Raw genomic sequence first — 27,115 nt, 5'->3', positions numbered from 1 at the left:
TGGATGGGGTGTCAATCAAGCGGGTTGCTTTGTCCTGGATGGTGTTGAGCTTCTTGAGTGTTGGAGCTGCACTCATCCAGGCAAGTGGAGATTATTCCATCACACTCCTGACTTGTGCCTTGTAGATGGTAGAAAGTCTTTGGGGAGTCAGGAGGTGAGACACTCGCTGCAGAATACCCAGCCTCTGACCTTCTCTGGTTACCACATTATTTATGTGGCTAGTCCAGTTAATTTTCTGGTCAATGGAGACCCTCCAGGATGTTGATGGTGGGGGATTCGACGATGGTAATGCTGTTGAATGTCAAGGGGAGGTGGTTGGACTCTCGCTTATTGGAGATAGTCATTGCCTGGCACTTCTGTGGTGCGAATGTTACCTGCCACTTATCAGCCCAAGCCTGAATGTCATCCTGGTCTTGTTTCATGCAGGCATAGACTGATTCATTATCTGAGGAGTTGTGAATGGCACTGAACACTGTGCAGTCATCAGCGAATATCTCCACTTCTGACCTTATGTTGGAGGGAATATCATTGATGAAGCAGCTGAAGATGGTTGGGCCCTGGACACTGCCCTGAGGAACTCCTGCAGCGATGTCCTGGGGCTGTGATGATTGACCTTCAACCACCACAACCATCTTCCTTTGTGCTAGGTATGACTCCAGCCAGTGGAGCGTTTTCCCACTGATTCCCATTGACTTTGGTTTTACCAGGGCTCCTTGATGCCACACTCGGTCAAATGCTGCCTTGATGTCAAAGGCAGTCACTCTCACCTCATCTCTGGAATTCAGCTCCTTTGTCCATGTTTGGACCAAGGCTGTAATGAGGTCTGGAGCTGAGTGGGCCTGGCGGAACCCAAACTGGGCATCAGTGAGCATGTTATTGGTGAGTAAGTGCCGCTTGATAGCACTGTCGACGACACCTTTTTGTAGTAATGACCTACAACAGACCGAAAGGATTTACAAAGTCCTACCTTCATTTGCCAGCAGGCTTTGCATGAAGAAGAGTCTTTCTTTACCCAAGAGAGTTGCTCATCCCTGTTGATATCGAAACACCAAACAAAAGTTTTAGGATTTGTGCTGATCCTTGTAACGGTAAATTAAAGGGCTTGGCATCGTTCCTGTTGTCGCTAATTAGAATAGACAATGAAAGGAAGATGAAATGGAATCGGTAATGGGCAGCCTTTGGGCATGTCCAGGTGGATCAGAGTAATCTTTCCACTCCTGCACATTCCTATGGTCTTATGCTGCTGAAAATCCCGAAGACAGCTCAATCCTGATCACTTAGACCAGAAATTGAAAGGAAAATGTGGGCATGCTCCAGGGATATATTCTTAGCTTGAAGATCACATTAATTTTAAACTACAAATAGAGCAATGTAGGAGTTGTGCATCTGACCCCTGCCACACCTGACCTCGGAGACTGTGCTAAAGTTAACCAGTTCCCAGCATTCTCAAACCACATCTTAACGAATGACATAGAACATAAGATGAATAAAGCACTGTTCCTCTTGTACCCCTCTAGGTATTATCTTTGCTAGATATGGCCTTTGGTGGAGAGAGCAGAGAAAGTTTTCCCTTTCGACACTGAGAAACTTTGGGCTGGGGAAGAAATCTTTGGAGATGCGAATTGTGGAAGAGGCTGGATTTTTAAACCAAGCCTTTGAAGATGAAAAAGGTGAGCAGATTCCAAGGAAATCCTTGTCTTTTGTCGTTTTTGTTAGATCCGGGTATCTTAATGTGGTGTCCTTCAATAATCAGACAAAGAGTGCAGGGAACGATCAACAGGTTTTTACTGAATGAGGGTTCAAACTGCAACTGACGGTACAGAGCACCACTCAGGGTTTATATACAGGTGTGGTCACTGCCGGTACTACAGGATACAGGAGCTGTAAAAAGTAGTTCTCTCCCTTAAAGGTACATACACTACAATTCCTCCCCTTTTAGATTAACAGTACCATAACACTCATTTAACAATTAAATATCAAACTAATTACCATTAACGCTTCTAAGATGCAACATTAACTGGAAATAGTCTATTTATAAATTCAGTCTTTGGGGAGGCTTCCTGATACTTTCTGGATAACGCCTTTCCCGAGTGTCTCGCTCTTGGTGCGGAGGCGATTCTAGCACCCTGTCGTCAGTTGATTCATCAGCTTCCAATGCTATTGTTTCTGAGGTAGATGCGACCTGTACGTCGGGTTCCTCACCAGGTACGTATGGCCGAGACATGGGGTTGACTCGTTCCTGTGACTCTAGGATCTGGTCAGCATGGCATCTCACAATGTTCTCCCCAACATCCACTGTGTACATTAGTGGCCCCTGCCGTGTGCATATCGTTCCTGGTTGCCATTTCTCTGTTCGGAAGTCGCGGGCCAAGACTGGTTGCCCTACATTGAAGCTCCTTGTCGGCTTCTCATTGATGTGCTGGAATTGCTTATTCTCAACATCTCTTCATACATTTGGTCTGAGCAAATCCAGACGAGATCTCAACCTTCGGTTAAAGAACATCATGGCCGGGGCCTGGTTGGTGACTGCATGTGTCGCATTTCTGTAGGCTAACAGGAAATTGTCCACCTTATGCTGCAGTGGAATGTCGTCATCGCACATGGCCTTTACTGCTTCTTTTAAAGGTTTGTACGAACCTCTCAGCCAATCCATTTGTGGCTGGATGATACGGGGCGGATGTGCAATGCCTTACCCCATTCCTTTTCATAAATCTTCGAAACTCTTCGGACACAAACTGTGGTCCGTTATCAGAGCAAATCTGCTGTGGCAAGCCGTTCCTGGCAAAAATGGTCCATAGGACTGCAATAGTTTTCTCCGTGGTGGTGGAGGACATTTTGATCACCTCAGGCCATTTCGAGTGCGCATCCACGGTTTTCAGACCACTGTGGCTGATTTTACTCCTCAGTGCACCCTCTGTGGACCAGCTTTTGGTCTGTTCAACAGAAAGAAAATTGAGTGATGGTTAGAGCTTTGGGGCTTTGCCCCCTTTGCTCTTGATGGGCATATGGGATCTTGGGCTTCATAAATAGAGGTATTGAGTACAAAAGTAGAGAAGTTATGCTGAACCTTTATAAAGCGCTGGTTAGGCCACAACTGGAATATTGCGTCCAGTTCTGGTCACCACACTTTAGGAAGGATGTGAAGGCCCTTGAGAGGGTGCAGAGGAGATTTACCAGAATGGTTCCAGGGATGGGGGATCTTAGCTACAAGGACAGGTTGGAGAAGCTGGGGTTGTTCTCTTTGGAGCAAAGGAGGTTGAGGGGTGATTTGATAGAGGTGTTCAAGATTATGACGGGTTTGGATAGGCTAGATGGGGAAAGGCTGTTCCCACTAGTTGATGGTGCAAGGACTAGGGGACACAGATTTAAGGTTTTGGGCAAGAGATACGGGGGGCGTGAGGAAAAACTTTTTAACGCAGCGAGTGGTGAGGACCTGAAACTCGCTGCCGACGTAAGTGGTGGAAGCGGAGACACTCGATGTTTTCAAGGGGAGACTGGATAGGCACTTGAGGGAAATAAACTTGCAGGGCTACGGGGATAGAGCGGGGGAATGGGACTGACTGGATTGCTCTACAGAGAGCCGGCACAGACTCGATGGACGCTATGACTCTATGATTGCGTAGAGCATCCTTGACTGTTAAAGATGGGATCATTACAGTTCAAGCTGCCTCCTGTGTAATGTTCCAGCATTCTCACCTTGGCACTAGAGATGCCCGACCAGCCTCTTCAGATCGGAGGTTCTGTAAAGGAGCTGCCAGTGACCCACTAACACCTCTGGCAAGTTTACTTCCTTCCATCTAAGGTGCAGCAGCGCTCCCCAACAGGGCTGGGGGGCATCTGGCATCTGTTTCTGATGGCAGCCCAGAACCCAACAACAGCAGCTTGCATTTATATAGCCTCTCTAATGTTGTAACACGTCCCAAAGTGCTTCACAGGAGTGTAATCAGACAGAAACTGACAGCCAACCAAATAAGGAGACATTAGAAATAACAACAGAAAATGCTGGAAAAACTCAGCAGGCCAGGCAACATCCATGGAGTGAAAATAGAGTCAACGTTTCGAGTCAAACCCTTTGTCAAGACTGGAAAAGCACAGGAAATGAAATAGATTAAAAGGCCGGGCTGGGAGAGAACAAAAGAGAAGTGAAAAGACATTAAGAGGTATTCAAAACGAGACGAGATGGTGGTGGGACTAGTGGAGACAAAAGACGGCTCTAGATTAGGTGTGAAGTGCGCTGGCAGAATGGGAGACAGCTGCCATGTGGGAGAGAAAAAAAGGCGGGGGGTGGAAAGGGCCAAAACAAAGGGGTGGATAAAAAATAAGAAATAGGGGCCGAGGATATGATCTGAAATTGTTGACCTCGATATTGAGTCCGGAAGGCTGCTAAGTGCCTAATCGGAAGACGAGGTGCTGTTCCTCGAGCTTACGCTGAGCTTCCGTGGAACAATGCAAGAGCCCAAGTACAGTGAGGTCTGAGTGGGAATGGGGCGGTGAATTAAAATGACAGGCGACCGGAAGCTTGGGGTCATCCTTATGGACTGAATGGAGGTATTCCGCAAAGCGGTCACCCAATCTGCGTTTGGTCTCCCCAATGTAGAGGAGATCACATCGTGAGCAGCGAATACAGTATACTAGATTGCAAGAAGTAAATCGCTGTTTCACCTGGAAGGGGTGTTTGGGGCCCTGGACAGTGGGAAGGTAGAAGGTATAAGGGCAGGTGTTGCAACTCCTGCACTTGCACGGGAAGGTGCCAGGCAAAGGGGAAGGGGTGCTGGGGGTGATAGAGGAGTGGACTAGGGTGTCTCGGGGGGAGCGGTCCCTACGGAATGCTGAAAGGGGAGGGGAGGGGAAGATGCGTTTGGTGGTGGGATCACTTTGAAGGTGGCGGAAATGGCGGAGGATAATCCGTTGAATGTGGAGGCTGGTGGGGTGAAAGGTGACAAGGGGAACCCTATCGTGGTTCCGGGAGGGAGGGGCAGGGGTGAGGGCAGAAGTGCGGGAGATAGAACGGACACAGTCGAGGGCCGTGTCAACCATGGTAGAGGGGAATCCTCGGTTGAGGAAAAAGGAAGACATGTCGGAAGCACTGGTGTGGAAGGTGGCATCGCAGCAGATGCGGCGGAGATGGAGAAACTGGGAGAATGGAATAGGGTCCTTACAGGAGGCGGGGTGGGAGGAAGTGTAGTCCAAGTAGCTGTGGGAGTCAGTGGGCTTGTAGTGAATGTTTTTCAATAACCTATCCCCAGAGATGGAGACGGAGAAGTCAAGGAAGGGAAGGGAAGAGTCGGAGATGGACCATGTGAAGGTGAGGGAAGGGTAGAAATTGGAGGCAAAGTGAATGAAATTGTCTAGTTCAGGGCAAGAGCAGGAAATGGCACCAATACAGTCATCAATGTACCGAAAAAAGAGGTGAGGGAGGGAACCTGAGTAGGACTGGAACAAAGAGTGTTCCACATATCCCACGAAAAGGCAGGCCTAGCTAGGACCCATGCGGGTACCCATAGCAACACCTTTGATTTGGAGGAAATGAGTGGAGTCAAAGGAGAAGTTGTTCAATGTGAGAACAAGTTCAGCCAGGCGGAGGAGGGTGGTGGTGGATGGGGACTGCTCGGGCCTCTGTTCAAGGAAGAAGCGGAGTGCCCTCAGGCCATCCTGGTGGGGGATGGAGGTGTAGAGGGATTGTACGTCCATGGTGAAAAGGAAGCGGTTGGGGCCAGGAAACTGTTAAAGTGGCGGAGGGCGTCCAAAGAGTTGCGGATGTAGGTGGGAAGAGACTGGACAAGGGGAGAAAAGATGGAGTCGAGATAGGAAGAGATAAGTTCAGTGGTGCAAGAACAGGCTGAAACTATGGGTCTACCAGGGCAGTCCCGTTTGTGGATCTTGGGAAGGAGGTAGAAGCGGGCTGTGCGGGGTTGGGTAACTATGAGGTTGGTGGCCGCGGGGGGAAGATCTCCAGAGGAGATGAGGTCAGTGACAGTCTTGGAAACGGTGGTTTGATGTTCGGTAGTTGGGGTCATGGTCCAGGTAGGGGTAGGAGGAGGTGTCGGCGAGTTGGCGTTCAGCTTCCGCTAGGTAGAGGTCGGTGCGCCAAACAACAACAGCACCACCCTTGTCAGCAGGTTTAATGACAATGTCAGGGTTGGATCTAAGAGAATGGAGTGCTGCAAGTTCAGAGGGAGGTAGGTTGGAGTGAGTGAGGGGAGCAGAGAAATGGAGACGGCCGATGTCACGGCGGCAGTTAGCGATGAAAAGATCTAGAGAGGGTACGATGCCAGGGGGAGGGGTCCAAGTAGAATGAGAATTCTGAAAGCGGGAGAAAAGGTCAGCCATGCGGGGGGAAGACTCCTGGCCAGAGAAGTGGGCACGGAGATGAAGGCGGCGGAAAAAGAGCTCAACATCGTGCCGAGCTCGAAATTCATTGAGGTGGGAGCGTAAGGGGATGAAGCTCAGGCCTTTGCTGAGGACTGATCGTTCGGGGTCAGAGAGGGGAAGGTCAGAGGGGATAGTGAAGACGTGGCAGGGGGTGAGATTGGGAGAAGTGGGGGGTCAGAGGAAAGTGAAGGAGAAGAAGGTTCTGGAGGAGCGTTGGTGTTCAAGAGTTGATGAAGCTTGCGATCCTTGACATCAGAGAGGAAGAAAACAAATTTTTTGTTGAAGCGTCGGATGAGTCGAAGGATGAAATGGAACTGTGGACCCAGACAGCTTTGAGATAGAGTGCGTTGGTGCTGCTGAACAGAGAGGTCGAGAGTGTTCATGTGGCGCCGCATGGCGTTGAGCGTGGATCTCAAAACATTAGGACTGGTGACCAAATGCGTGGTCAAAGAGGTAAGTTTTAAGCAGCGTCTTAAAGGACGAGAGAGAGGTGCTGAGGTGAGGAGGTGTGGGAGGAATTTCCAGAGCTTAGGGCCGAGACGGCTGGAGGCACGGCTGCCAGTGGTGGGGCGAAGGAAGTGGGGGGATGCCCAAGGGGCCAGAGTTGTAGGAAGGATGAGTTCTCAGAGAGTTGCAGTGCTGGAGAAGGTTACAGTGATAGGGAAGGGTGAGGCCAAGGAGAGATTAGAACATGGCTAAGATTTTTAAAATTGAGATGTTGGTGGTCTGGGAGGCAGGTCAGTGAGCACAGGGGTAATGGGTGAATGGTGCGCGTTAGAGATATGGAGAGCAGAGTTTTGGATGAGCTCATGTTTATGGATGGTGGAAATTGGGAAGACAGCTGGGAGAGAACTGGAATAGTCGGGTTTGCATAGCTGAGAATCCTGTTTACTTTGTTGATCTGCAATGACTGGAAATGGAGAACCTGGGTGCCCCATAAAGGGGAAGCAGTGGCCAGATTCGAAAAGGCCAGACGGAGAGTTTTAAATCTTAAATGAACACCCAGCCTTCAGTCAGTTGCTAAATCCCTCGGTACAATCTGTTCAAGTAAGAGTTTCAAAATGTGTATTGTTACTAGATCATCTCTTGGAAAAATATTATAATTTGTTATTCTTTATTCAGGTCTCCCTTTTGATGCACATTTCCGTATAACCTGCGCGACCTCAAATATTATCTGTTCAATTATCTTTGGAGATCGTTTTGAATATCAAGATAAAAAGTTCTTGGGATTTTTACACATGATTGAAGAAAGTTTTATCTTGGAAGGTGCATTTTGGGGTCAGGTAAGGCAGATTCATTGGACAATGAATGTAGCAGAAGGTGTGGGTATTGTAGGGTTCTGCACATCAGTGTCAGGCTCAAATGATGCAAAGACAAGGTTGGGTTACATTCTTCAACTGTGTAACAGTGAGTTTTGATGAAACACTGGGATGACCTCGAGTTCAGGCGATGAGTGACCTGGAGCGACCTCCAGGTAAGGCGAGCGTCGACTGGAACTAGTTAGATAACGAAATAGGAACAGCAAGCTCACTAGACACATTTAAACATCAACTGAAGAATTTGAATTAGTAACTGTTGCGCTTGCCCAGTGACCTCACCCCTCACAAAGTTGGCAGAGTACAAGAGTACATCTAGACAGCATATGCCGATCAACCGAGACAAGACAAGACAGAGTGATGTGGCCCAGTTCTGTAGAATTGCATGTGATCAGCTGCATGCTCTTTCCTGACTTTTATTTACACAAAGTTTTCCACCAAATTTTCTACCCCACCATCTCCTCTCTGGACTTCTTGCTGGTTCCACAGGCCCTGGTCATCTTTCATTACCTCAGCAAAGTGACCACTCTTCATATGTGAGCTTATACAGTGTAGCATAGATTTTTCCTGGGTGAGAATTGGCTGCACTTACGGTCCGCTCCACCGCACTTCCATCCATGGAATGAACCAATCAGAATTTCAGCCCTAGGTATCTTTGGCAGCTGAACTGAAGCTGAGCACAATATAGATGAAGGTGTATTTGAGGGCATCGGTGAAGGTATAAGGAGGACTTATAAGCAATGGGGTATGTAAGAGAAAGTCTCATCGATGATACAGCTCCAGCTGTTGGCAAATACGCAGTTGTACCTTTAAGCTGGAATTACTCCCCTGTGTTGTCTTCCTGCTCCTAGTGGTTGCCCTCCTTCTCTGGAAGCTCCACATTGATGTCTTATTCGGGGACAGTAGCATAATGGTTATGTTACTGGACTAGTAATCCAAAGGCCCAGACTAATGATCCAGAAACATGAATTCAAACCCTAACACAGCAGCTGGGGAATTTAAATTCACTTAATTAAATAAATCTGGAATAAACCGCTTGTATCAGTAATGGTGACCATGAAACTATTGGATTGTCGTGAAAACCCATCTGGTTCACTAATGTCCTTCAGGAAAGGAAATCTGCCGTCCTTACCCGGTCTGGCCTATATGTGACGCCAGACCCACAGCAATGTGGTTGGCTCTTAATTGCCTCTCTGAAATGGCCAAACAAGCCATTCAGTTGTAACACACTGCTACGAAAAACAATAATAAGAATAACACCGGACGGACCACCCGGCATTGACCTAGGATCCGGCTTCAGACATGACAATGGCACACCCACACTCGTTGTCCCTGCAAAGTCCTCCTCTCTAACATCTTGGGACTTGTGCCAAAATTGGGGGAGCTGTCCCACAGACTGACATAGTCATACTCACAGAATCATACCCTTCAGCCAATGCCCCAAACTCCTCCATCACCATCACTGGGTATGTCCTTTCCACCGACAGAACTGACCCACCAGAGGCACTGGTACAGTGGTCCTGTGTGAGCATGGGCAAGGAAACCTCCTGCTGATTACCACCTACCGCCCTCCCTGAATCAGTACTCCTCCATGTTGAACATCACTTGGAAGAAGCACTGAGGGTAGCAAGGGCACAGAATGTCCTCTGGGTGGGGGACTTCAATGTCCATCACCAAGAATGGATCGGTAGCACCACTACTGACCGAGCTGGCCAAGTTCTGAAGGACAGAGCTGCCAGACTGGACCTGCGACGGGTGGTGAGAGAACCAACACGAGGGTAAAACCTACTTGATCACGTCCTCACCAATCTAACTGTCGCAGATGCATCTGTCCATGACAGCATTGGTAGCAGTGACCATTGCACAGTCCTTGTGGAGCCGAAGTCCTATCTTCGCACTGAGGGCACCCTCCATCATGTTGTGTGGCACTACCACTGTGCTAAATGGGATAGATTCAGAACAGATCAAGCAACTCCAAACTGGGCATCCATGAGGCGCTGCGGGCCATCAGCAGCAGCAGAATTGTATTCCACCACAATCTGTAACCTTATGCCCTGGCATATCCCTCACTCAACCAACACCATCAAGTCACCAACACTGGTTCAATGAGGAGTGCAGAAGAGCATGCTGGGAGCAGCACCAGGCATACCTAAAAATGAGGTGCCAACCTGGGGAAGCTGCAACACAGGACTATAAGAAACAGCTGAACACACTGGATACAGAAAAGGCTATGGGCCCCGACAACAGCTCGGCTGCTGTGCTTAAGACTTGTGCTCCAGAACTAGCCGCGCTTCTAGCCAAGCTGTTCCAGTGCAGCTACAACACTGGCATCAACCCAACAATGTGGGAAACTGCCCAGGTATGTCCTGTCCACAAAAAGCAGGACAAATCCAATCCGGCCAATTACCGCCCCATCAGGCTACTCTCAATCATCAGCAAAGTGATGGAAGGTGTCATCGACAGCGCTATCAAGCGGCACTTACTCTCCAATAACCTGCTAATGATGCTCAGTTTGGGTTCTGCCAGGACCTGGCTCCAGCCCTCATTACAGCCTTGGTCCAAACATGGACAAAAGAGCTGAATTCCATAGTTGAGGTGAGAGTGACTGCCCTTGACATCAAGGCAGCATTTGACTGAGTGTGGCATCAAGGAGCCCTAGTAAAACTGAAGTCAATGGGAATCAGGGGGAAAACCCTCCATTGGCTGGAGTCATACCTAGCACAAAGGAAGATGGTTGTGGTGGTTGGAGGTCAATCATCTCAGCCCCAAGGCATCACTGCAGGAGTTCCTCAGGGCAGTGTCCTAGGCCCAACCATTTTCAGCTGCTTCATCAATGACCTTCCCTCCATCATAAGGTCAGAAATGGAGATATTCGCTGATGACACAGTGTTCAGTTCTATTCACAACTCCTCAGATAATGAAGCAGTCCATGCCCGCAGGCAGCAAGACCTGGACGGCATTCAGGCTTTGGCTGATAAGTGGCAAGTAACATTCGCGCCACAAAAGTGCGAGGCAATGACTATCTCCAACCAGCGAGAGTCTAATCAGCTCACCTTGACATTCAATGGCATCACCATCATTGAATGCCCCACCATCAACATCCTGGGGGTCATTATTGACCAGAAACTTAATTGGACCAGCCACATAAATATTGTGGCAACAAGAGCAGGTCAGAGGCTGGGTATTCTGCGGTGAGTGTCTCACCTCCTGACTCCCCAAAGCCTTTGCGCCATCTACAAGGCACCAGTAAGGATTGTGATGGAATACTCTCCACTTGCCTGGATAAGTGCAGCTCCAACAACACTCAAGAAGCTCGACACCATCCAGAACAAAGCAACCCGCTTGATTGGCACCCCATCCACCACCTTAAACATTCACTCCCTCCACCACCGGCGTACCGTGGCTTCAGTGTATACTATCTACCAGATGCACTGCAGCAACTCGCCAAGGCTTCTTCGGCAGCACCTCCCAAACCCGTGACCTCTACCACCTAGAAGGACAAGGGCAGCAGGCGCATGGGAACACCATCACCTCCAAGTTCCCCTCCAAGTCACACACCATCCTGACTTGGAAATATATCGCCGTTCCTTCGTCGTTGCTGGGTCAAAATCCTGGAACTCCCTCCCTAACAGCACTGCGGGAGTATCTTCACCACACTGACTGCAGCGGTTCACGAAGGCGGTTCACCATCACCTTCTCAAGGCCAATTAGGGATGGGCAATAAATGCTGGCCTTGCCAGCGATGCCCGCATCCCAGGAACGAATAAAATAAAAGTTGAGGAGCATGCAGCAGGCTTCATCTGTCTATACATCTGAAGCACTCCTTGAACATTCTTATGGTGTGTTTGATGACGATCTGATGGATGCATGCAGCTCATTATACCTGTGCTCAGCAGGTGTATGCCGCTGTCCTAGAGTTGTCATGAACTTAGGCGCCAGAGGGCAGCCTTGGTCTCCTAGGGAGCCAACCTTGCCTTTTTCTTAGTGGGTCAAGTAAAGTGGGATGGTGGATTAGGTTAAAATAAAGGCATATGACTGCTGCCTGGGGAAAGGGAATTCACCTGCATAATCCTGCCCTGATGGCCACTGCCAAGCTGCACATGGATGGAGTGATTGCCCATGTGGCACCTGAATGCACCACCATTTGTACAGGAGCATATAGCGCCACATGGGTGGCCATTATTACTGCTCTAGACTTTGAGGCTATTTGAAAAAACTGCAACGCCCTCTTTTTTATTGTTCCCAGTTTTCCATTGGGAAAAGTAGTGAAGTTATTAATGCAGGCACTGAAGATATCAGTCACCTACTTGATACATCTTTGGCCTGCAGATTGTCCAACACTTCCAATGCGCTCCAGGCCGGCCTCCCACATTCCACCCACCGTAATCTGGAGGTCATTCAAAACTCTGCTGCCCATGTCCTAACTTGCACCAAGTCCCGTTCACCCATCACCCCTGTGTTCGCTGACCTACATTGGCTCCCAGTCCGGCAAGGACTTGATTTTAAAATTCCCATCCTGGATTTCTAATCCCTCCATGGCCTTGCACCTCCCTATCTCTGTAGCCTCCTCCAGCCCTCCAAGATCTCTGTGCTGCTCCAAATCTGTCCTCTTGTGCATCCCCGATTTTAATCCGAAATGGGCGATGAGCTGGAAGGAAATCTAGCTCACAATCTGTAAAATCGTCAGAAATACTTTATGAGCCTGGGAATCATGGGCTTATCCTGGGAATTATGGTGACACTGGGAAAAATATTGGAGTCTATTCTAAGGGCAGTAATTCTACAGCATCGAGAAATACTTTCCTCAGTTTGGTAATTTTAATGGAACAATAGGTGTAATTTATGTCTACTTTTTCACTGAATTTAGAAAATATTAAAATATCCCCCTAATCACAGCAAAGGCAGTCAAGCCAAACCAACACGGATGTCTGAGGATTATGTTTATAAGCAAACTCATTGGAATTCGATGTGGATTAACAGAGATAGTGACTGACACAGTTGATATTATTTGCTAAGATACCAGATTTAGATGACAGGGGAAATAATTCCTCTTTGTGCTGGGTTCATTGTAAATATAATGGGATGAATGTCTGTGTTCACCATTTTCAGCAGAATCAGAAAAGTGTAAACAAATGCATTTAATTTCAAACCCTGTGTTTGTTGCAGCTGTTGAATGCGTTGCCCTTTATTCGTCACTTCCCCGGTCCACACAATAAGATATTTGAAAATCAAGAGAAAATCATACACTTTATACAGGAAATAATCACCGAGCATAAAGAATTATACAATCCAAATGAGCCCAGGGACTTCATTGATGCTTTCATGGCAGAGAAGGAGAAGGTATGTAATGGATCCTGGAGCATATTACAGGCAGTGTTGTATGTATGTGTTTTAAATCCTCTTTTTGTAATGAGTATTGCCTTCTTAGCAGAGAAGGAGAATGTAATTGGAGCATATTACAGGCAGTATTCTTTGCATTTGTTGTTAGGCCTCCACTTCCCTGTTTTGAAGATATTTTCTGCCTCCTCTGATCCCCCTTTTAACAGCCAGTAGACATTCCCTCCCCATGAGGCCTATTGGTGCTCTTGAACTAGCTATTGGTAGTTACATAGCATCAAACTTTCAAAAGGAATTTGGATATATACTTAGAAAGAAAGAAAATTGCAGGGCTATGGGGAAAGAGTCGGGGAGTGGGGACTATGGATAGCTAGCTGGCTGCGAGATGGAAAGCAGAGAGTCGGGGTAAAGTGTAGCTATACAGTGTGCCCGAAGGTGGGAAGCGGGGTCCCACAAGGATCAGTGCTGGGACCACTGGTCACAATTTAGATTAACAATTTAGACTTTGGAATCAAAAACAGAATTTCTAAATTTACGGATGACACCAAATTTGGAGGGGGGTGGTGGGAGATAGTCAATACCGCGGAGGACTGCAACAAACTACAAGAAGGCATTAATAAACTTCCAGAATGGGCATATAATTGGCAAATTAATTTCAACGCAGATAAATGTGAGGTATTACATTTTGGTCAGAAAAATAAGGAGGTCACATATTACTTGGAAAATAAGAATCTAAATGGGGTAGAGGAGTAAAGGGATCTCGGAATACAAATACATAAATCACTAAAAGTAACGACGCAGGTTAATAAGGCCATAAAAAAAGCAAACCAAGCACTAGGGTTTATTTCTAAAGGGATAGAATTGAAAAGTAGTGAAGTTATACTAAACTTGTATCGAACCTTAGTTAGACCACACTTGGAGTACTGCGTACAGTTCTGGTCACCATATTATAAAAGGAAATATAGAGGCACTGGAGAGGGTGTAATTATAACAGAACTGCGAGGTTATACCAATCAGGAAAGGATGAACAGGCTGGGCCTCTTTTCTCTTGAAAAGAGAAGGCTGAGGGGTGACCTAATATAGATCCTTAAAATATTGAAAAGTTTTGATAGAATAGACACAGAAAGAATATTTCCACTTGTGGGGAAGAGCAAAACTAGAGGCCATCAACATAAGATAGTCACCAAGAAATCAAATAGGTAATTCAGAATAAACTTCTTTACCCAGTGACTGGTGAGAATGAGGAACTCGCCACAGGGAGTGGAACTCGCTACCACAGGGCGAATAGAATAGATGCATTTAATGGGAAGCTAGATAAGCGTGCGAGGGAAAAGGGAATAGAGGGTTATGTTAATAGATTTAGATGAGGAAGGATAGGAGGAGGCTCGTGTGGAGCATAAACGTCAGCATGGACTGGCTGGGCCCATGGCCTGTTTCAGTGCAGTACATTCTATGTAATTCGATGTAATTGGAGAGCTCCATCAAAGAGCCGGCACAGGCACGATGGAATGAATGGCCTCCTTCTGTGCTGTAAGATTCTTTAATACTATGATCATCCTGAGGTGACTCCCTTAGCAGTTCCTCCTCTCTCTCTCCCTGTGGAGATGTGTTTGCGCTCCACTCTGAAACCAGGAACTCACCATGTGGGGTAATGCAGGTACAATCACGTCTCCAACCATCCGTGGGTCCGGTTGAAGCATCAAAGTGCCGAACCCTTATATCATCCACATTTATACTTGTGTTCAACACTCTCACATTTTATTTTGTATTTTGTTTTGCTTCCAATTTTCTTCTCTTTTCTTTCCTCCTCTTATGCAGGCAGTGTCTTATCCTTGGACATGGTCCCATGGTTGGCCTCCTCAAAATCGACCACTTTAATCTTATTTTTGGCCCCATCCCTAGTCGTTCTCCCCACTTCTCAGTGTCTGGTGATTTTTGCTTCTGCAAAGCACTTGTGGCTTTAATCCATGAAAGGCACTGTATAAATGCAGTGTTCTGTATACTTTGTTCAAGTGGCCATTTTTTGTAATGATGCTCAGGCTATGGGTGTTACCAGGTTGTTTCACCATGGGGAGGTATCACAGCCAGGGCTGGTCATGTGCTCACTTAATGGACACATAGGGCTGGATTTTCTCAGCCCCGAGGAGGCGGGACCGCTGGGAAAGTTCCAGAATTTGGGTGCAGGTGGCAAACCCGCCTCCAACCCATCTCCATGCCCTCTTGCCAGGAGGCGGGAAGCCGCCCTGCCCCGGGTCCTGTCTCCTTGGAGGCAGGAAGGGATTAAAGCCTATTAACTGCCCGACAACAGGTAGTTAACAGGCAGAAAATAGGATTATCCCCATTTTTCGTTCTGAAGTGTGGGCTTCCCGACCTGGGGGAAACCCATCGAGGTGTAGGAGATGAGTTGCATGCCTGCGGGGGTCGGAGGGGTCTGAAAGTGCGATGTAGAGGTGAGTGATGGATGCAAGTGTGGAGTGGTAAGTATGTAAACTGAGTGCAAAGTGTTAGAAAATGTTAACTTACCTTTGTTTCTACCTGCAGCCTTCAGCTGCTTTGGAGCCGGAGTCCCCAGCATCTCCATTGTAGAGATCAGAGACTGGCTGTTGCATCCTCCGATCCAACAGCCAGCTAATTTCTGCAAAGTAGAAAGGTTTGATGAGCCCTGAACACAAGGACTCATCAAACTACACAGAATGTCAGTGTTTGACAGAGCTGTCAAACGATGACATTTCTTCTTTCAAAAGTTCTTGACAGATGGCACGTCCGACGTTGACGTACTCTGTCACTGACTTCCCCCTAATTGGCCTGCTGAGCCCACCGGGCGGGTTAACAAGGTCAATCAGGGAAAATTCCCGCTGGTTGGCCAGAAGCTGATGGAGGCGGGACTGAGACCTGGCAAGCAGCAGTCGCACCTCCAAAAGCTTCCCATTCAGAAAATCCAGCCCATATAAGGAGGACAGTGAACAGGAGTGATTTTTCTCCTACTTACTTTACTGACGGCAGTTTTTAGCCTGGTTGAGAATAACTAACAGCTTAGCCCAGGTGAACTGGTGTCAGTGTGTCCAGGGGAACTGGAGTCAGAGGCCTAGAAATTCAGTATAGCCACTTTTGGGGCGGTAAAGTCAGGCGGGCGCTAAAGTTAGCGCCCGCCGGAAAGTGGAGGCCACTTTGCCGATATTCAGTAGCTTTGGCCAAGGAGTTTGGGCGAGCGCTGAAACTGGCGTTGCACCCCTATCTTTAGGCGCTAAGCCGGCGGTGCAGAGTGATAACGCCGAGGCCGGGCGCAGCGCAGGTGCGGTCATGTTTTGATTGACAGCAGACACCCTGACGCCGGCCAGCTCTTAAAGGGGGAAGGATCGACTTGGTCTACTGCCATGCCCTGGATAGTGGAGCCCTCCAGCTAGGCCTGAACACTGCTGCTGGACCCAAATAGCGCCTGAAGCCATGCAGAAGGCCCGTGAACGAGCGCAGCGCTTCTCAGAGCATGCTTTGAGGGTGCTGCTTAGGGGTTTGGAGAAGAAAAGAGATATCTTGTGCCCGGACAGTGGCAAGAAGGCTCCCAAGAGGCTGTACAGGAGAGCCTGGAGGGAAATCGCCCAGAGGGTCACAGCCAACAGCGATGTCCCCAGGACTGGTGACCAATGCCGCAAGAAGTTCAACGACCTCACTCGGTTGGTCAGGGTGAGTACCCTTTCCAGTGTCCTCCTCATCCTTGCATGTGCACCTCACATTAGGGGCAAAGGGACCTCAAAGGCCTAATGGCCAGCCCTCCTCCAGCAGCTATGGCACTGGCATGATCATCAGTAGCACTTTCTGCACTTGACACACTGGCCAAGCTATTCGACCATGGGAGGCAGTGCACACAACAACAGGGCACCACACTGGCCAAGCTATTCGACCATGGGAGGCAGTGCACACAACAACAGGGCACCACACTGTACTTAGAGGCCGTCCTTTCTCTTGCAGGCCAAGCTGGCGCAGAATCTGAAGAGCCGGACTGTCACCGGGGGAGGCCGTGTCCAGTTCCAGGAGCTCAGTGACCTGGAGGAGCGCGTGGCTCGACTCATGCGTGCCCGGGAGATTGGCCCCGTTGCTATTGGAGATGCCGACCCTGTGCTGGGCCCCAATGGTAAGGACATGACCGTTTGGACCTCTCTCGTTCCCCTTGCGCTTCAGATCTACATCCTTTGCCACTGTCCCACCAATGCGCATAATGCCACCACTCATGCCTCCCTCGCTGATGCCCTGTCCTCACTCTAAAGCTACTCTTGCGCCTTCCTGCTTTCAGCTGGTGAGGAGGAGGTCCCTGAAGCTGCGAGTGTCAGTCCCTCGGAAGAGGAGGACGACGAGGACCAAGAGGAAGGCGGCACATCGGGGGAACCCTCATCCGCGCCAGGGGATGGCAATGGAGGGGACACGTCTTGCCTGGAGGAGAGCCAGGGGGAAGTGTTGCAGGGGGGTGTAGCTCCTGTGCCCAGTGGCGTCCAGCCACGCGGGAAGGGTCGGGCAGCACGGCTGCCTTCTCCCCAGAGGGGGGAAGTGTTGCAGGGGAGGGCAGTTGCTGGGCCCAGTGGCGTCCAGCCACGCGGGAAGGGTCGGGCAGCACGGCTGCCTTCTCCCCAGAGGGGGGAAGTGTTGCAGGGGAGGGCAGTTGTTAGGCCCAGTGGCGTCCAGCCACGCGGGAAGGGTCGGGCAGCACGGCTGCCTTCTCCCCAGAGGGGGGAAGTGTTGCAGGGGAGGGCAGTTGCTGGGCCCAGTGGCGTCCAGCCACGCGGGAAGGGTCGGCCAGCTCGGCGGCCTTCTCCCCAGAGGGAGAGTCCGGCCTCCAGTCCGGAGACGGTCCTCGCCCAGGAGGTGCGCCTCCTTGATCAAATGTCCGTGGATTCGGAGCGGCGCCACACCGAGTTCATGGGGGTTGTGGGACAGTTGCCTCAGGCCATTGAGTCCCTGGCTCATAGTGTGGCCGATTTCGGGGACTCACAGGCCAGGGGTGTCGAACAACTCGCGGCAGCACAGGACGCGAGTCGAGAGTTCATGAGTGGTGCCGTGCAGACACTGGCTGGTCTGATGCGGGCACAGACCAGGGCAGTACGGGCACTCACTTCTGCCACACTCGCTGTGTCACGGACGCATCGCCAGGGCACCCGCCGCGCTGCTGCAGCACAGCGGTCTGGCCTTCACCAGATTGCTGCGCTTGCTGCAGTGCCAGCCCGGCCGAGTGCCAGTGTCTCTGGCGACCAGCGAGCGCCTGCCATCAGCCAGCTTGCCCCCATTGCTGCAGCCGCCACTGCCACTCCCCCAGCAAAGCTGCGACGAGCTGCTGGAGAGACTGATGCTGCCCAGCCACAGCTGCAGCAGTCAGCAGCCGGCCCCTCCAGGGCCGGACCTCGTCTAGGCCGACCCCCAAAGGCATCTGCCGTCACGCTTTGTGCCCCTCAGGAGCCTTCCCCCAGCCTTGCAACACCCACAGGGCCCAGGTTGAGGCGGAGCAGCAGGTCGGGCAGGGGCCGGAGAAGCCTGCACAAGGACTCGCCCTCTCGGCACACCAAGTAGAGTGTGCTGCCAAATGTTTTTTTATATGGGGGTGTTTGTGTTCTGTATGGGGGGGGTTTATTTTGGTAAGGCCGAAGATGATGGCAAATGTTTTTTTAGATGGGGGGTGTTTGTGTTCTGTATGGGGGGGGTTTGTCTTGGTAAGGCCGAGGATGAAGGCCAATTGGATGGACAAGTTTTGTTATTGCTCCCCAGGTTGTGGGAGTGAGATATGTTTTTGACTGTTTTTTGGGGGTCTTGTCTGTTTTTGTGTTTCATGTGGGAAGGGCCCTGAGTTTGTTAAATGAAGCTTTTTATTTATTCAGCTTGTCCATGTGTCATGTTTCAAGTGGTTGTTGCGTTAACCGGCTGAGGGCTTGCGGAGCGGCTGCATTTTGGTGCGTTCATTGCCACAAGCCATTCCCTGACAGGGGGCCTAGAAGTGTCGTTCAATAAGCCGCCGGCGGACGGCCCTTGGATCTTGTGGCTCCCTCCTGGGCTGGTACTCCTCCTCCTCCTCCTCCTCCTCCTCATGCTCCTCCTGCTCCTCCTCCTGAGGTGGTGGTCCAACGTGAGGTGGCAGTGCCTGAGTCCTGCGGATAGCCAGGTTGTGCAGCATGCAGCAAACGACGACGAACTGGGAGACTCTATCCGGCGAATACTGTAGAGATCCGCCGGAACGATCCAGGCAGCGGAACCGTTGCTTGAGGACGCCAATCGTTTGCTCTATGATGTTCCTTGTGGCTTGATGGCTTTCGTTGTATGCCTCCTCAGCAGGGGTCCTGGGCGCGCGGAGCGGGGTCATGAGCCATGTACACAAAGGGTAGCCCTTGTCCCCGATAAGCCATCCCCTTTGGGGAGGCTGTGCCTGGAACATGTCAGCCACAGTAGTCTGGCGCAGGATAAATGCATCGTGGCTGCTTCCTGGAAAGCGGGCATTGACAGCTAGGATGCGCTGCCTGTGGTCACACACCAGCTGTACATTGAGGGAATGGTAGCCCTTCCGGTTGCGGTAATCCTCGGCATTGTCGATAGGTGCCCGCATAGCCACATGCGTGCAGTCAATGGCGCCCTGCACCATGGGGAAGTCGGCGATCCTGGCAAATCCGACTGCACGCTGCTCCTGCCTCTCTAGGGTCATGGGGAAGGAGATGAATTGGTGTCTCCTTGCGAAAAGGGCATCGGTGACCTGCCGGATGCAGCGATGCACGGCGAACTGGGAGATGTTCGCTATGTCCCCAGCAGCGGCTTGGAAGGAGCCGCTTGCATAAAAGTTCAGAGCCACCGTGACCTTCACTTCCACCGACAGAGACGTCCTGCACATCAGCTGTGGACGCAGATCTCTGTGAAGCAGCTGGCAGATCTCTGCAACCACCTCCCTTCTGAAGCGCAGCCTCTTCACACAATGCGCGGCAGTCATGGTGAGATAGGACACCTGCTGCCGGTATTCCCTGAGTGGGTAAGGCCTACGTTGCAGACGCCTGATGGCCCCTCTGCATCTAGGCATGGCTGCCCCTCTCACACAGCGTCTGCGAGCCCTTCGCACATAATGCTGGAACTGAGGGTTGGAACCCCATGCAGCCCCCATAATATACTTGCAAACAGTCAAATCACAATGAGTCAAATTTCCAAGCTCTGGCCAGGAGCCAAAAATACCTCTCCTATGTTGTCCCAAATCAGTAAGGTCTGTTCCTTGGTCTCTGTCCAGAAATCCAAAGCACTAAAGTCATTGCAGCAAAATGGCTGGCCTTTATACCTCAGTCTAAGTGCTCTTTAATTAGCGCTCCCCGAGGCCCGCAGGGCCTCTGCTGCATTCCACTTCACAGTTCTAAGCAGCGCCACGCCCACATTGGGCGGGCGCCACTGAAGTTCCGCTTTGGGGCGCACAAACGGCGTTGCACGACGAAATGACGTCATAAGGTGCGCGCGCAGCTGAGCGCATGCAAACACTTTGCGCCGGCGCAAAATGTCAACTGAAGTTGGGCGTAGGCGCAGATCGCTCTGCGCCCGGGCGCAAAGTGCCTAGCGCTCGAAATCTACACCTCTTATGGCGCTAACGGCTGGCGAACGCAACTGAATTTCTAGGCCAGTGTGTCCAGGGGAACTGGAGTCAGTGTGTCCAGGGGAACTGGAGTCAGTGTGTCCAGGGGAACTGGAGTCAGTGTGTCATGGGGAGCTGGAGTCAGTGTGTCCAGGGGAACTGGAGTCAGTGTGTCCAGGGGAACTGGAGTCTGTGTGTCCAGGGGAACTGGAGTCAGTGTGTCCAGGGGAACTGGAGTCTGTGTGTCCAGGGGAACTGGAGTCAGTGTGTCCAGGGGAACTGGAGTCAGTGTGTCATGGGGAACTGGAGTCAGTGTGTCCAGGGGAACTGGAGTCAGTGTGTCCAGGGGAACTGGAGTCTGTGTGTCCAGGGGAACTGGAGTCAGTGTGTCCAGGGGAACTGGAGTCAGTGTGTCATGGGAACTGGAGTCAGTGTGTCCAGGGGAACTGGAGTCATTGTGTCCAGGGGAACTGGAGACAGTGTGTCCAGGGGAACTGGTGTCAGTGTGTCCAGGGAACAGGTGTCAGTGTGTCCAGGGGAACTGGAGTCAGTGTGTCCAGGGGAACTGGAGTCAGTGTGTCCAGGGGAACTGGAGTCAGTGTGTCCAGCGGAACTGGAGTCAGTGTGTCCAGGGGAACTGGAGTCAGTGTGTCCAGGGGAACTGGAGTCAGTGTGTGTAGGGGAACTGGAGTCAGTGTGTCCAGGGGAACTGGAGTCAGTGTGTCCAGGGGAACTGGAGTCAGTGTGTCCAGGGCAACTGGAGACAGTGTGTCCAGGGGAACTGGAGTCAGTGTGTCCAGGGGAACTGGTGTCAGTGTGTCCAGGGGAACTGGAGTCAGTGTGTCCAGGGGAACTGGTGTCAGTGTGTCCAGGGGAACTGGAGTCAGTGTGTCCAGGGGAACTGGAGTCAGTGTGTCCAGGGGAACTGGATTCAGTGTGTCCAGGGGAACTGGAGTCAGTGTGTCCAGGGGAACTGGAGTGAGTGTGTCCAGGGGAACTGGAGTCAATGTGTCCAGGGGAACTGGAGTCAATGTGTCCAGGGGAACTGGAGTCAGTGTGTCCAGGTGAACTGGTGTCAGTTTGTCCTGGGAAACTGGAGTCAGTGTGTCCAGGGGAACTGGTGTCAGTGTGTCCAGGGGAACTGGTGTCAGTGTGTCCAGGGGAACTGGAGTCAGTGTGTCCAGGGGAACTGGAGTCAGTGTGTCCAGGGGAACTGGAGTCAATGTGTCCTGGGGAACTGGAGTGAGTGTGTCCAGGGGAACTGGAGTCAGTGTGTCCAGGGGAACTGGTGTCAGTGTGTCCAGGGGAACTGGAATCAGTGTATCCAGGGGAACTGGAGTCAGTGTGTCCAGGGGAACTGGAGTCAGTGTGTCCAGGGGAACTGGAGTCAGTGTGTCCAGAGGAACTGGAGTCAGTGTGTCTGGAGGAACTGGAGTCAGTGTGTCCAGGGGAACTGGAGGCAGTGTGTCCAGTGGAACTGGAGTCAATGTGTCCAGGGGAACTGTAGTCAGTGTGTCCAGAGGAACTGGAGTCAGTTTGTCTAGAGGAACTGGAGTCAGTGTGTCCAGGGGAACTGGAGTCAGTGTGTCCAGGGGAACTGGAGTCAGTGTGTCCAGGGGAACTGGAGTCAGTGTGTCCAGGGGAACTGGAGTCAGTGTGTCCAGGGGAACTGGAGTCAGTGTGTCCAGGGGAACTGGAGTCAGTGTGTCCAGGGGAACTGGAGTCAGTGTGTCCAGGGGAACTGGAGTCAGTGTGTCCAGGGGAACTGGAGTCAGTGTGTCCAGGGGAACTGGAGTCAGTGTGTCCAGGGGAACTGGAGTCAGTGTGTCCAGGGCACAAGCATGATTGGCCAAATGGCCTCTGTCTGTCTCTCTGTTCTGTCTCATTCTATGATTCTATCTATGATTCCATATATTATCACGGATTTCTTTTTTTAACTGATTTTAGATGAAGCACGATCCCAAGACAAGTTTCCTGGAATCCAATTTGACAAGGACGATTATTGACCTCTTTGTCGCAGGTACAGAGACCACCTCCACCACCCTGCGCTGGGCCCTGCTCTTCATGGTGCTACATCCAGAGCTTCAGTGTAAGTATAGATAGGCTTCCTATACCTGGCTGGGTGATAGATGCCGTTATGGACTGTGGAAGAGGGGAGGCGGAAGATGTCATTGTGAACTAAGATGGAGGGGTCAAATGCGGGCGAGCAAAGAAGATTACTGGAATGACTTGTAGGAGGAGGAAAAGTTCATTTGGAAGTAAGGTTACAAATTGTTCATTTTCTGCCTACAGCCCTGAATGGAATGATCCTATATTCAGTAAGACAGGTTTTGAATCCTCTATTTGCTATTCCCTAAAACAGATGATCTGATCACTTATCTCATTGATGTTTGTGGGATCTTGCTGTGCAGGAATGTGCTGCAGTACTTCCTGCTGTGATTACACTTCAAAAAAGTACCTTATTGGCTGTGAAACTCTTTGGGACATCTCGAGGTTGTGAAAGGTGCTATATAAATGCAAGTTCTTTCTTTCAACTGATCCTCAGGAGTTGTTCTGTTTTTGCTTCTGCAGCTAAAGTCCATGAAGAGATTGAGAGAGTAGTTGGGAAGGAGAGAAAGCCAATGTTGGAAGACCGTGAGAACATGCCGTACACTAATGCTGTTATCCATGAAATCCAACGCTTTGGAAATATTGTTCCAATTTCACTTCCTCATCAAACATACAGAGATACGGAGGTGATGGGATTCACAATCCCTAAGGTACAGTCTGGAATTAATCTTGGATATGCAGCCCCCCACCACTCCACCCCCAAGACCTGTCTGTCTCTGAAAGCACAACTCCTACTCAATTATAATTGTGGATTTTCTCAAGGCGTTCACTGCTGTAGTGAGCCCTCATTATTAGGAAATATGAAGATTCTAGTTAACAGATCTGCTCCCTATATCTTAAAGAGCCGAGTTTCTCTAAAACAGATACCATTGATATGTTAGATGTGCCTGTAAGTCAGTCAGTGAGCAGCTCCTGACAGGAGGAGGCCTCTGTTGTTTTTTCTTATACTACAGTAGTAGATCTCCCATGGCATTGCTGATGGACTGCAGGGAACAGGTAGATGTGGTGATGAACAGAGGTTTCTCGGTGTATGGCGGGGGGGAGGGGGTGGGAGTAGTTTAGATGCCATTTGTCTGTGATGGGGAGACAAGCATCTGGGACTAGTTACGAGTTATGGTCCTCAATCTAGAGGGAACGGTCAGAATACAAGGTAACAAGTGGTGGGCTCCTCCTTATTGCTCTGACGGTCTATTACAAATATATTCTTGGCTAATGCGTGTCTTTAAATGACTTATAGGGAACAATGATCTATCCAAACATTTCCTCCGCCTTGTTTGATGAAAACTTTTGGTCGACTCCACACCAGTTTAATCCAGGTCACTTCCTTAACTCGGAGGGGAAGTTTGTGAAACCAGACGCCTTCCTCCCATTCTCCGCAGGTGATGTAGAATTCAAGGGATTTTTACATGTATCAAAATATGTAGCTGTGAATTAATGGAGGTCTCACCACATCTCTGTGTAGAAGTGGGGGTCTTAGTCTGCTCCTGGACCTCAAAGAGGATGTATAAAATTCCATAAGTTAAGATCTAAATTTGTCAGCTCTCAAAGCCCCTTATGTTTAACCCAGTTTCTAAAGAGTACATTTTATATTAATTGAATAAAATTAAATAGAATAACATTTACTTAACTTTGAACAAGGTTGGAAGTGACTGTGATTCTGTGAGAGATTACGATGTGGTTGGACGCTGCCAGAACGGTCATGGAATTTAAGACTGTGTGAGAAACCAGTTGCGGTTCGATGAGTGCGACCCCGCAGTGACCCTCCGACCTCTCTCCCGCAGGCACTAACTACTCTCGCTCCTCACCCTGCAGGTCATCGCGTGTGCTTGGGGGAGCAGCTGGCAAAGACCGAACTCTTCCTGTTCTTCACATCCATGCTCCAACATTTCACATTCCTTCTCCCGGAAAACGAGCCAAGACCAAGCTGCACGGAAGCCAAATATGGAATTACCCTTAATCCACTTCCTTATCGACTGTGTGTTAAACTCAGATAAGATGTATGGGGGATGCCCAGCAGAGACGAGGAGAGTTGCATCTTCTCCATTTTGAAACTGATCCACTCACTAATTTTTTTTCTGTCCTCTTAAGTATGAAATCCTAACGTTATGGAGTGTAGCATTTTGTTATGGAGTGTAGCTTTCACAGGAACATGCCTAGTGGTGCACTGGAGCACGGCTCCCTTGCTTCTGGGATCTAAATTCTGATCTAGCCAAGACCATCTGGCAGAGAGGCGAGATTAGAGTCTCCTCCTCCTGTTAATGGTTAAGCATCTTTTGTGAAATTGGTCACCTGAGCCCATTGAAATCACAGTGGGCAAGAGTTTTCAGCAAAAGTTGCCCAGATATTCTGCACTGATTGGTTGCTACGCAACAGTGAGGGTGAAGTTGGTCTTCAGCAATAGTGCAAAACACGCAATAGCCAATCAGAAGCAGGAATTACTCCCCGTCTGATTTCTCCTTCTGGTGATTCACAATCGTCCCTTTTGCTCTAATATCAAAGGCCATTAGAGCAAAAGCGATTGAGCAACTGCTCAGGTCTGTTGGAATGCTCACCATTTCTTCTCAGTCTTTCTGTCAATGTCTTCATTAATTTACAGATTTAAACTTACACCAACAGGACAGATCTAATTTTACCAATTGTTTATCTAGTTAATTATCAAAAAAGAAAATTGTTTAAATCCTTTTGCGTATTGTTTAGTTTGGGCCAGTTATTCTGAATGTCATGTAAATCTGTGTATCGCTTGGTACAGTTTGTTTAATGGGTGTAGTATGTGCAGCCCTAAAGGTGTAATGGATCGGTGCACCAACATTGTAATGATGTCTCCAACATGTATCTTAAATAAAAATAGAAAATACTGGAAACACAAAGCAGATCTATCAGCGTCTAAACTTTCAAAGTTCAACCCATAACATGCTCAAATTGTAGCTTTGCTCAGAACAAATTTAATTACAAACACATTACAGAACGGAATGCCGTGTGTACCATCTACAAGATGCACTGCAGCAACTCGCCAAGGCTACTTCGGCAGCACCTCCCAAACCCGCGACTTCTTCCACCTATGTAAGAAGTCACACAACACCAGGTTATAGTCCAACAGTTTTATTTGAAATCACAAGCTTTCGGAGCACTGCTGCTTCATCAGGCGAAATGGAGAGATGCATAAAGACACAGCTTATATAGTCAGAGAATAATGCCAGGTGATTACAGGTAATCTTTCTAACTGTCATTTATCACACCTCGGCAGAGAGATAATCACAGCAATCAAAGGTGTGAATGGTGTCCAAACAGGTTAGTCAGGAAAACATTACATCAAAGAACAATGAGGTGGGGTCACAAGGGGTCAAATGTTGCAGATGCTGGGGTCTGTATGAAAAACAAAAAACAGACAAAAAAACATTTTTTTGCTGGAAATCACAGCAGGTCCGGCCGCATCTGTGTAGAGCGAACAAGCCAACGATTTGGGTGGAGATAAGGAATAATAAGGGGAAAAAGTCACTAGTGGGCATAGTCTATCGGCCTCCTAACAGTTGCAACTCTGTTGGTCGGAGTATAAATCAGGAAATAGTTGGGGCTTGTAATAAGGGGACAGCTATGATCATGAGGGCTTTTAACTTTCATATTGACTGGACAAATCAAATTGGGCGTGGCAGCCTTGAGGAAGAGTTCATAGAGTGCATTAGGGATGGGTTCCTTGAGCAGTATGCAACTGAACCAACCAGGGGGCAGGCACTCTTAGATCTGGTCCTGTGTAATGAGACAGAGTTAATAAAAGATGTCCTAGTAAAGGATCCCCTTGGAATAAGTGACCATAACATGGTTGAATTCCAAATTCAGTTGGAGGGTGAGAGAGTTGGATCTCAAACCAGCGTACTGAGCTTAAATAAAGGAAACTATGAAGGTATGAGAGTAGAATTGACTAAAGTGGACTGGGAAAATAGATTAAAGTGTAGGATGGTACAAGAGCAGTGGTTTACATTCAAGGAGATATTTCACAACTTTCAAGATAAATATATTCCACTGAGGAAAAAGGGGAGTAAAAGAAAAGATAGCCATCCGTGGCTTAGTAATGTACTAAAGGATAGTATCCAACTGAAAACAAGGGCATATAAAGTAGCCAAATCTAGTGGGAGGATAGAAGATTGGGAAGCATTTAAAAGCCAGCAAACAATAACTAAAAGAGTAATTAAGAAAGGGAAGATAGATTATGAAAGTAAACTAGCAAAAAATATAAAAACGGATAGCAAAAGTTTCTACAGTTAATTAAAAAGAAAAAAGGTGGCTAAAGTGAACGTTGGTCCCTTAGAGGATGAGACCGGGAAATTAGTGGTGGGGAACATGGAGATGGCAGAAACGCTGAACCAATATTTTGTATCAGTCTTTACAGTAGAGGACACTAAAAATATCCCAAC

General features: G+C 49.3%; 1 protein-coding gene across 2 annotated transcripts in view; it reads left to right on the top strand.

The window, feature by feature from the left end:
- LOC147102082 (cytochrome P450 2D15-like) overlaps positions 1-25,573 on the top strand; it is a 55,267-nt gene extending 29,694 nt beyond the window's left edge. For both annotated transcript variants that reach the window (XM_085964259.1, XM_085964260.1), the window contains exons 3-9: positions 1,518-1,670; positions 7,495-7,655; positions 12,854-13,027; positions 22,545-22,686; positions 23,169-23,356; positions 23,944-24,085; positions 24,519-25,573. In XM_085964259.1, coding sequence (XP_085820385.1) covers positions 1,518-1,670; positions 7,495-7,655; positions 12,854-13,027; positions 22,545-22,686; positions 23,169-23,356; positions 23,944-24,085; positions 24,519-24,700 — 1,142 coding nt within the window. In that variant the 3' untranslated portion in view covers positions 24,701-25,573. The remainder of the gene's footprint in view (positions 1-1,517; positions 1,671-7,494; positions 7,656-12,853; positions 13,028-22,544; positions 22,687-23,168; positions 23,357-23,943; positions 24,086-24,518) is intronic.
- The last annotated feature ends 1,542 nt before the right edge of the window (positions 25,574-27,115 follow it).

Source organism: Somniosus microcephalus, chromosome 22, assembly GCF_052327205.1.
Source record: "Somniosus microcephalus isolate GS21.2 chromosome 22, FLI_Smic_1.0, whole genome shotgun sequence".
Taxonomy (NCBI): Eukaryota; Metazoa; Chordata; class Chondrichthyes; order Squaliformes; family Somniosidae; genus Somniosus; species Somniosus microcephalus.
The sequence above is the reverse complement of the archived record's forward strand: the minus strand, read 5'-3'. Positions and strand labels throughout refer to the sequence as shown.